The 11,522-nt window shown below is 41.3% G+C and overlaps 1 protein-coding gene across 1 annotated transcript; it reads right to left on the reverse strand.

Annotated features, from left to right (window-relative positions):
- Positions 1–6,878: 6,878 nt before the first annotated feature.
- nrarpa (NOTCH regulated ankyrin repeat protein a) lies at positions 6,879–11,322 on the reverse strand. Its single transcript, XM_038734061.1, has 2 exons — positions 11,123–11,322; positions 6,879–10,918 (listed from the first exon to the last, which is right to left on the reverse strand). Exon 2 carries the CDS (start codon positions 10,414–10,416, stop codon positions 10,078–10,080), a length of 339 nt encoding a protein of 112 aa, XP_038589989.1. The 5' UTR covers positions 10,417–10,918; positions 11,123–11,322; the 3' UTR covers positions 6,879–10,077.
- Positions 11,323–11,522: the final 200 nt, after the last annotated feature.

Below are 11,522 nucleotides of genomic sequence, written 5' to 3' on the forward strand. Positions count from 1 at the left end.
CTGTGAGAAACCTTTTTTTGGACCGCTTTCCAAGCTATGTCTCTGTCTGATCAGTCTGACAAAGTAGTCTGACCTTTGATCAAATCAAGTCACTTCAAAATGTGTTTTCATTCAGAAGAAAATAAATACAAATAAAAAATACATTAAAACATAAGAAATGTAATATAAAGTATTTCCAACCCATTTGATACTCATCTGTGTTTTGCAACACCCATGCCTGATCCCTCTTCATATAATTTTTTGTGAAGTTCAGTGGTGCATTTATCGTTGTTCTTTTTTATTATTGCTATTAAAATGACATTAGTCAATTTACTTCTAACATTTAAGTCTGCCAACATTGACCTCTATGTATAACATATAAATTCAAACTACAGCCTCCAAAATGATCATAGAGAATCAACACCTCTAACATGCTTTCATTGAATTGATTGATTGGTGTAGGGCTGTTATATTAGACTGCAATATTTTCAGTCAAGTGTACCTAATAAATATACAACTGGGTGTATTTAAATATAAATTTCTCAACACCAAACAGTGATTGCGTGTGTTTGTGTTCGTGAAGAAAGCAATATAAAGCAAGCTTCTATCTATCATGTGTCTAGCACTATTTGACTAGGAAGGGAGATGCAACTTGACTCAAGGGCAGGTGCCACTTGTGTGTGTGTGTGTGTGTGTGTGTGTGTGTGTGTGTGTGGGTGGTGCACACACACACACACACACACACACACACACACACACACACACACACACACACACACACACACAGGCTGTTCTCTGTGTATTGAGCCCTGAATGGTTACGCCCGCAGGGCAGGAGTAAGGTTACTTTACATACTGCACTTACAGCTCCCTTTACCACTGGGGTATAAAATGGATTTGAATAAGAAAGAGGGGAACAGAGGGATGGAAGCAGGGGGAGAGGGGGTTAGGAGGGGGAGGAGGGCCAAGGGACTCCCTTTTGTGTAACAGGAGGTCTGCTGCTGCTCTGGCATGGCTATGGAGATGGAGGAGCGGGGTCACTCTCCCTGCTCTCCCTCCCTCTGTCCCTTTACTATAGGCTGACTGCTCTGTCCCCCCCATCCCACCCCACCCCATCCATCCCTTCCATCCCTTCCTCCCTATTAGCATAGCAGCTGCCTGATACATGGTGTAGGGTGGGGAATGGCCAGGTTGTGTGTGTGTGTGTGTGTGTGTGTGTGTGTGTGTGTGTGTGTGTGTGTGTGTGTGTGTGTGTGTGTGTGTGAGGGTGTTTGTTGGAGGGAGGGATGTTAGGGGGAGGATAGAGGGGGGTCCAGTCAATGGCGGTCCGTCTGGCTGGTGAATAGCAGCTAAAGCAGGCCAGACAAAGGAGCTGGGAGGGAGGGGATGGGGTTGGGGTGTGTGAGGGAGATGGGAGGGGTGGAAGAATGAGGCAGTGAATGGAGCGCCTTGTCACTAGTGCTATGGAAAGAAGCACAGAATGAACTGGAAGAATGAAAGAAAAGTTCAAAAAGGAGCGAAGGGCAAGGAAAAGACCGCCCGACCACCTGTCTCCCTCTCTCTCTCTCTCACTTTATTTCTTTTACTCCCCTTCTTATTCACAGGCAGACTTTGGGGAGGGGGTGTTCACTTGGTTGTGTTTAGCGACAGACATGTTTTTGTTTTTCGGAAAGAAAATGTTGTATCAGCAGGACTTCAAGCTCACTGTCATCCACCAGCATCGCTGCCCCTGTGCTGGTTTCACTACATACTGTGGTTTGATGATGGTTTTGATGCTCCATTCTGTGAAATTACTGCGAACACAAAAAACACAACACAAAAAACACAAAAACATTGTGCAAGACTGTCAAAAAGGATGAATCCACAGAAAATGTGCTGATACATTCGGAAATGAGACTGAGGGATGTGATTATGGACACCAGGAAAAGAAGTTGTTGCCAACTTAACCATGATCCAAATAAACAATAAACAATCTCCTATGCCTAATACTTGTTAAACTTAGACACCTGTCCTGATAGACTATAGAAAGAGGAAAACTGAGCAAATCGGAGAAGCTCTCTCTCATGCATACAAGATTATTAGGTCTTACATGTGGTAGTCAGTTTATCAATACATACGTAACCTTTGAATGAAGAAACAGAAAATTAATAAAGGAGTTTTCTTCCAGCTACAGTCTTACTTGCCATGGTATACAGAGTGGCTAATGTTAGCATTAGCTAACTTTAGCTAAAAAGCATGTATCTGATAAAAGAGTGTTTGTTGACTTTAACGTTAAGTTTAAGTAAGTTTAGTTTTAGTATGTCACAAATTTATATCAATTTTATCACATCCGTAAAACAATATCTCTTTAGAGGTATATTTCCACTCACTCTCAGTCAGTTTACCTGACTAAGATGGGTAGGAAAATTCAATATGCTATTATCCTGCAAATGCCATTTGTGGCCACAGTGGCTGCTGTTCAGCAAGATTTACATATAGATTAATTTTACGTTCAAATTCTTTGAACTTTAATGACAGTGCAAATATTATGTCATCTAATTTTAATTTAAAAGCTATACAAACCAGCTGATTGTATGATGAGCTGATAAAGAGAGAATGCCAATTTGTCATGTGGACCCACAGAAAACACATCATCATGACTGAGGTTTTTTAAAGGTTTGTGGATAATCATCACAATCATCAATATTTTCTATATTAATGTGAAGGAGTCGCTTGTTGTGAAACCACAGAGAATTATCACTGACATCTGTCCACAAAGCATTACAAAGCATTTTACCATCTTTTAACTCATTGTTTTGGTTTTACACCACCTGTAAGCTACCTGTCAACAGCAGACAGACACAATTAGCAACTAGCTGGTGAACATAGTGAAGCATTAAGCCACTAAAGAGACAGATATTTCTTAGGAGTTGGCGGAGAACAAAACAGAGCAAAAAGGAGAGTGAATTTTGGATTTACATTCGTCAGTTGGACACAAACACAACTTCATGTGAATGCTAATGTTGCTGCTGGACGTACAAATAACAAACTGTTTGCTAATATGTTCACTATATCAACTTTATATGGTGATAATATCAAACTGTTGTCTTTCAAAATCAAAAATCAGTTAATGCAGGTTTGGTTATATTCCATATATAACATTAATTTGGCAAATTACAGATTTCTGTTGCTGAAAAATAAATTAATTAGGTCTGTAAAATAACTTCACTGTTGTCCCACATGCAGTTAAAAACTAACCTTGTTTCTAATATTAAATATGTCCAAATACCAAAATGACTTGGTAAAAATAAAAAGATAAATATCTTATGAATTAGCAAAGTCTAATTCTTTGATATCATCCTGCACTAGGCACATGCCAGGACTGCTGTCTCCTTGTGCCATAGTTCAATAAATATTGTAAACATATTTAAAGGCCCTGTATACCCACACAGGTATTTTCAAATACTCTGCTTGAGCAGACCTCTGATCAGGTGGAAGTTGAGATGAGCTATGATGGTACATAAACGACATCTCCAAACTCTATGTCCTCATACTAATGATGAGAACGTGCAACAAAACTAAGAAGAGAGGCAATGTCAATCAAGTGCAGTTTGCACACAGTCTTGTGAAGATCTCTAATCAGGCAACATAAGTGAAAACACCTGTGTGGCTGTCTACTTTGCAGTCTCAAGATGAAAAATAGCACTGTAAGGTTCCTTAACACCCTGAGGACTTACAGGTGTCATGTGGAGGGCAACATGAAGTAAAATTACAACCTATTGTGTAGCCTGATTCTAGACACTGGAAAGCCTGTTAAACGCTTCTCTAAGTTCCTCTTTATGTGGCTAGCATCACTCTACAGGTTCCTCATATGTGTTCTTATCCTAAATGTACAACAGATCTCATTCAAACAAGCCGTTTGGATTACATTATTACTTAATCAGACGGCATTTTGAGGAAGTCATACACAGGGTCTCACAATCAACGCCGCTGTCATTGTGCTCAAGTTGAACAGGAGCCGTTATAAAATGAGGAATTCCGTGTTGCAAAGCCAATTAAATTGCGTTTTACCAGTATCACAAGATGTTCAGTTAATCTCGTTTCTTACAGATCGGGTGTAACCCTTCAAATGAGGGGTGTTAGCATGGATATGAATATTTTATGAGCCACTGAACAATGGTCTTTTGAATGGAGATGGAAGATAATCACACAGATGCGCTTGATTACAGCTGCTGTAACATCAACAGTATTTTACTCAGTTTTGCTGTGAAATACAAAAACAGACAATACATACATATATGCAGACCTGTAACCAGATACATTTGCCAATGGAGCCTGTTCACTTTTTTAAAAGTGATTTTGATGCAGCTCTCCTAAGTTTTCTGGACTTTCCCCAGACAGTTCCTCATCTGATTTTCCCTCACTGTCTTCTCTGCAAAATTCCTCCCAGAAATGCCTTGTGTTGTCTGGCTCACTATAAAGCAGGCTGCTCCATGCACAGGCCAGACCAAGACAAGCGAGGGAAGCCAAGGCACATGAAGAACCTATTAGGGGGCCTAGCAGCCAGCAGCAACCCTGGGAGGCCAGCCAACTCAGTGTGTGAACAATAGGGAACCCAGCTCAACAAAAACATCCTGCAGAAGTGAGAGACTGGGAGGGTGAGAGGAAAGGACAAGCGAGCAGCAGGCCAGATAGCCTGTTTGGGCCTGTCACGGTATCAAAACACAGAGGGGCTGGTGTTTAGAGGAGCTAACTTTGCTGATGTTGAGTTTTACAAAGAAATGCATCAGATCCGTGCACTTGGTGTGGTCGGTGCAGAACATTTGAGCTGAGATCGTAGATGGTTAAGGCTCAGAAATCAACTTTAACGGTTAACAATAACTTTAACCTTTACGTTGCAGTGAAGACCAGATGTGAGATACAATGCTTTTTTCAAGCCAGCATCATACAGAAATGAACTCTCTGAGCAAATCGGAGAAGCTCTCTCTCATGCATACAAGATTATTAGGTCTTACATGTGGTAGTCAGTTTATCAATACATACGTAACCTTTGAATGAAGAAACAGAAAATTAATAAAGGAGTTTTCTTCCAGCTACAGTCTTACTTGCCATGGTATACAGAGTGGCTAATGTTAGCATTAGCTAACTTTAGCTAAAAAGCATGTATCTGATAAAAGAGTGTTTGTTGACTTTAACGTTAAGTTTAAGTTAAGTTTAGTTTTAGTATGTCACAAATTTATATCAATTTTATCACATCCGTAAAACAATATCTCTTTAGAGGTATATTTCCACTCACTCTCAGTCAGTTTACCTGACTAAGATGGGTAGGAAAATTCAATATGCTATTATCCTGCAAATGCCATTTGTGGCCACAGTGGCTGCTGTTCAGCAAGATTTACATATAGATTAATTTTACGTTCAAATTCTTTGAACTTTAATGACAGTGCAAATATTATGTCATCTAATTTTAATTTAAAAGCTATACAAACCAGCTGATTGTATGATGAGCTGATAAAGAGAGAATGCCAATTTGTCATGTGGACCCACAGAAAACACATCATCATGACTGAGGTTTTTTAAAGGTTTGTGGATAATCATCACAATCATCAATATTTTCTATATTAATAATCGATCAAAAGAGTACGTGTAATGTGAAGGAGTCGCTTGTTGTGAAACCACAGAGAATTATCACTGACATCTGTCCACAAAGCATTACAAAGCATTTTACCATCTTTTAACTCATTGTTTTGGTTTTACACCACCTGTATGCTACCTGTCCACAGCAGACAGAAATATATATCTCAAACCACAACTGTTCCATCACATTTGTAACACCCTCTTAACTCAAACATTTGCAGTTAAAAAAGGTCGACACCCAGTAAACGTTACAACACGAAGAGTTCCGACATGTAGAAAGATGTATTGTGGTGTAGCTTTTCCCACGACCCTCCCACAGCCATGCAATATCAGCTGCAACTCAGCATTTCCATGAAATGGGGACAACATGACTCAATCAAAGATTTCACTTGCTGGGACTCAAAATGTAACCCACAGTATATCGTGCTATAAGCACAGTAAAGAAGGACAAGAAGCCAAGACTGAGCTCTGCTGCAGAGAAAATGATTGAAAATGTTCACCACAAAATGCACACTCTTAACACAGTGTTTCTTAACTGTTTATGGCTGCAAATGAATGTGTGTTTTTGACTCATGACCGGTCCAAATGAAGTGAGAGTGGTTATCAAGTTTAACCAAGCATTTTCAGGGCCATTTCATGCATCATCACAGGAGGCTACGTACATATTTTGTGAGAAAAAATCACAGAAATAGATATAAAAAAAATAACAAGTAGGAATATGGTTTGTTTCTATCCAAACATAGCAGCTCATTGCGAATCAGTAAGTCTATTTTTTTAAGTAGAATTATACAGCTTATGGGAGAGGGGTTAATAAAACAAAGACAATTACAGAAAGAGAGTATAGATAATGAGTGAAAGACATCCTCACGTAAGAGGCAAAAACAGGTTGTCAGCAGAGAGCTGTATTGTTGTGCAGAGCTTGTGCCTTAACCGTCGGAAAGAGCGCAAGAGAGGAGTGTGTGTTGGAAAGTTTTTGAGTGTGTGGGGGTAACATTAAACCAGCTCTCCCACAACACACACAGGGGAGGGGACCTTTCTTTAAACTGAGCCTACCCATAATGCACTGCGCTCTTTTATCCCTGCAGTGAAAGGATGAGGCCAGATGAATGACAAAAGGAGAGAATGGGGATCTGGGTTGGGCCAGGCTTGGAAGACAGGGAGCAAGGAGAGAGAGAGAGGAAGGTGGGGGTGTGTTTTCCAAACCAACCTTTTCTATGAAAAATGCAGGGGGGGCATAGAACACATAGCTTTTTGCTTGGGATATGAGGAAGAAATGTATGCATACACAGAGAACTTGAGTTTAATGATTTCTTTACTGGCTTGTACACAAACGTACAAAAATAATACAGCACTCATCTCCACATGACATCACGTCATCATCACAGTGTTACAAACGTTCAAAAACCAAAGAATACAAACAGAAATCCAAAAATAAAATCAAACATGATGGAACATCTGCATCACTCAAAAAAAACAAACATCAGCTGTTTCCTCTTGCTTGAAATGAAGCAAGGGCGGAAACACAACTTGGTCCAAAGAAGTCAGCACTTTTTTCTTTTTCTAAAAAAATCATCTCACTCATGTACACCAATTCGGCGGCTGGCTCCTTACGTCATAAATGTTATGACCCTGGTAAGCCAAACAACCACACAACCGTGCAATTTTTAATCATGTTACAATGATCTTACCATCAAATGTATTATTCCCCTTTCAAAAAAAACAGGAAGACAGCACTTCAGAAAAGAAAGTGCCCCAAGATATCATCATCATCATCAGCGTTGATATATATATATCCATATGTATATATACATACACCCAATCACAGAGATACACGCATCTTTGTTTTTAAAAAAACGCCATGTTTTTTTTCCACAAAGTAACACACACATTAGGACATTATCACCTGGAGCATATATTTATACAATAGTATTTGTTGTGTTTGTTTTTTTCTATTCAGAAAAAAATTAAATGTTGACACACAAAAGCCAACCTTTAACAACAGTCATCAGTGCAATATTCAAACAAAACAAAAAAAAATAAAGGAAGAAAAAAAAAACATCAAGTTTAAGACAAGCAATGCATATATCATTTGTTGCCTGATACCAATCTGTACTTTGATGTAGTGGATCTATCGCTTCAGTTACTTTTGTGGTTGTTCCAGGTTTCAAATGGGATGTTCTCAGTCTGGATGACTGTTGTTTTAACACAGCAACACGGGGCCTCAGGAGAAGCGCACAACTACACACACACACACACACACACACACACACACACACACACACTCTTCAATTACAAAAACGCACTCTCTCAGCAGCTTCTCCTGAGGTGAACCAGTGCTGCTGTGAAGAGTCTATACAACTGTTGGCCATTTGAGCAGAAGATTTTTAAAAAATAACATCAACATCAACAACAAAAAAAAACGTACAAGCAGCATTGATACAAATGTTAGGGTGCCATGACTTTCAAAATGCAGCAGGCAAGTTTATGGAACCAAATTCTCTTCTTGTTTTTTTTCCTTTTGTTGTGACATCCTGCTAAGTCATGTGTTGTTGTTTTTAAAGTCTTCATCGTCCAACAGTATTAGGGTCCTGCTCAGTAGTAGTAACTATTCCAAAGCCTTGGCTCCTGCAGTTACCCCGTACAAACACTGGGGACGCACAAGGCTCCGCATTTTTGTGCAATAAAACTCCCTGCATTTATAAGTCATGCGATACAATTCCACTTTTTTTGTATGACTGAAAAAAATATAGAAATAAAAAAACGACCATACAGGCTGATGAAGAGAGAGAGAGCAAAGAGGAGGTTTACAGGGAAAACATGCAACAATGGCAGTGTGTGTGGTGAGACATAGAGACAGAAAGAGAGAGAACCAGAGACTCCCTTGCAGAAAGGCAAAACGATGCTTTGCTTGTCAGAATTGGTTTGGTTGTAGTGTAGAATAAACTGTCCCGACTGAGGATGCAGGAAATAAGTTCATTGCATCTTGAAGTCCATCGTGTCTGTTAGGCTACATAGCGAGAGAAGGAAGAAAAAACCCATACTGGCATGCGGATGATCACAGACAAATTGTGAATCTCTTCAGACTCCAAACAACGTGGCAGAGTGGTGAGAGAGCTGAACAACTTGAGAATACTTTTATAGTCGAGGTAGCTGGCAAAAGGAAACCAAACAAAGTCCTTTTTGATGGGAGGGAGGGGTAGAGAAAGTCTTCTGAGGGTCAACAGACTATAACAGAGGGGTTTCTGGGGGGGGGGGGGGGGGGGGAGCAGGTCTACCTCCACACGGGACAGTTTATACTACGAGTCTGAAGCAGCTTGAGTCACCCTAGATATTCTTACACTTTTTTAAAAGAAGAACCACAACATATTCAAAAATGCATCTTCTCAATGTACCTTCATAAATAAAAAAAAAAACCCAGCCTGCTTTCACAGTGATGACTAGGATGTTAATAAAATACTGAAAGGAGATTATAAAGTGAATTCCAAATGTGACTTTTTTGATACAAAGCGAAAGCAGCGTTTTTTTTTTAACACAATGACCACTGGCAAAAGTGGTCACACTGGCCTGAACAGTTGGACGCCAGCATGGCAAGATCTGTAGGCAGGTAGGCAGAGCGCACTCAGCTACTGTCTCTTCTTTTCTTAAAAAAACCAAACAAACAAAAAAAAACAGAAACAAAGTAAAGCTATTGTGTACAGTACTTCACAACAATGATGGATCAGTTGTTGTTACATAATGATTACACATCGGAAAGCGTGCTGGATAGCCATAATGCCGCTCTTTTGAGTAAAAAAAAGAAAGAAAAAATAATCTATTAAAGAAAACAGACCTCTGGTAGCCAACAGAGGGCAACCCTTCTTCTCTTGTTCGTGTGTCTTCCCTTTCAGATATTCCAGCATGCAGCCATATGCAGCATCAAGTGCCGTGTTTCATATAAAATAACTTAAAAAGGGTTTTAACAAGTGAACAATGAGGAGCGACAGGTCAAATCTGCGCCCCCTACAAAGAAACTATTGTAGGAACTGTACTGGGGATGGGAGGTCATGGAGAGGGAAAAGAAACTGGGCCATCTGCACTCCGGAGTCCAAACACACACATGTGATACACAGGCACTGGCTTCTTTTATAGTGAACGACAAGATCTAGTAGGCTATACACATTCAAGAGGAAAGCTTTAGTACCAACAAACTCACCGAAAAGGCGTTTCTTTTGTTAAAAGATTCGTGTTGAAGCGCTGTGTATGAACCATGCGGTGCTTCACTCAGGAGTGCACAGAGAGCCCCGTTTGGTTTACAATGAGGGAAGATTATTGTGCAGGCCTATTTTTATTTCCTTTTTCAATAGAATTTGGCACAACTATGTAGATAATGGCAGTTTTTTTGCTTTTAAAAGAGCCTGACTTTCCCGTGTGTTGCAATTTTATTTTCCACTTGTTGAATTTTTTTTTTTGTTGTTTTCTTATTTTACCTGACAGCAGAGACAGATCACCGGGCGCCAGAGGAGTACTTGGCCTTGGTGATGAGGTATAGCACAATGTCTTGGTGGCCCCCGAAGGCGGCGATGTGTAAAGCGCTCCACCCCTCCCTGTTGGCAAGCCGTATATCTGCTCCAAACTTCACCAGCAGTTTTACCAGCTCCAGGTTGCCGTCAATGACGGACTGGTGGAGGGCCGTCTGTCCTTCTGGCCCGAAGGAGTTGACGTTGAACTCACAGTTTGTCATGTTCTGCAGCAACGAGTGCAGCTCCTTGGTGTTGCCCTTCTTCACCGCCTCCTGGAAAACCCTCTGCGGCGCGGAGCAAGTCGACACATCCGCCTGGCTCATGGTTGCAGCGCGCTGGAGGGTGGGGAACCAGTAATCCTGCCTGGGCTCTAAAGCTGATAATAATCGTCTTCTCCCTGTTGATCTTCTCTGGTCTTGTGACAATGCCACAGTTACACTGGATTATAACCAGTTATTAAGGCACTTTAAAGTATTAAAACAGAAAAAAGAGCTCTGTATATATCCCAAAAAGGACAGGAGAGGAAATAACACACTTGGTGTGCAAAAATGTTAATATTTGAGAGATCCTAAAATAAAAAACATAAAAGGGTGCTCTCAAGCGATCCAGGCGTCTCTACGTGTAGCTCCCCCCTCTGTAGTAGCAGCAGCAGGTAGCCTATAGCAGGGGATGGAGACGAGAAACACCTCCGACTTCACTTGGGGAAATTGGAAGTATGACACTATCTCCACAGGCCAGCCTCCGCAGCTTTTTCTTGAACGGCCCGACCTGTTTTCCTGGCTTTCACGTCCTGGCTATGTGTCGCCGCTCATGTGGCCAGGGTGTCTGGGGAAGACAAAATAAAGACAAAAAGTCCAAATGAATCCCGGCTCCTCACCAACAGGCTGCGAGAGAGACCCCACATTCCGCCACATCCAAGAGGGAGAGAGGACACCTCCGTGCGCACACGTTTGCGCACGGACACACTGCTTGATTTTTTTGGCACTTAACATGTCTGGAAATGTAATCCCCTGCAGATTTGTGACTTACCTGTGACAGATGGACGGGTCCGTAGCGACGAAAACGATACAAATCCACCGTGTGGGCCGGTCTGTGTCCTCTGCGCGGTCCGTGCGAGTCTCTGCCCTGCGCTGAGCTCTGGGGGAATATTTTACGCGTCCTGTATTTGCATGACAATACCATCCCAAAGAATCAACTGTGGAGGAATGGGCGGAAACCCAGGGAGGTTATAGGCTGCCGGTTCGGTTAGGGGGAGGGACCAGAGCCCTGTGAATCTGCACGGAGGGGGTGTGGTCTTCCGAGAGGGGGTGGGAGGCTTGCAATTGTTTCTGCAGAAACATTAAACAAGGCGCCCGCAGCAATATTACGGTGAGCTCAATATCCGATCTCCTATAGCCGACCCCAGGAAGCGCACAGAAAGCCAGAGGCA

The sequence above is a fragment of the Micropterus salmoides genome, unplaced genomic scaffold, assembly GCF_014851395.1.
Source record: "Micropterus salmoides isolate LMB-PRFRI ecotype aquatic unplaced genomic scaffold, ASM1485139v1 Ms_hic_scaffold_20, whole genome shotgun sequence".
Taxonomy (NCBI): domain Eukaryota; kingdom Metazoa; phylum Chordata; class Actinopteri; order Centrarchiformes; family Centrarchidae; genus Micropterus; species Micropterus salmoides.

What these genes read in the sequence shown, in the direction of transcription:
- nrarpa (XM_038734061.1), bottom strand. Translation starts at nt 10,416, where the DNA reads ATGAGCCAGGCGGATGTGTCGACTTGCTCCGCGCCGCAGAGGGTTTTC.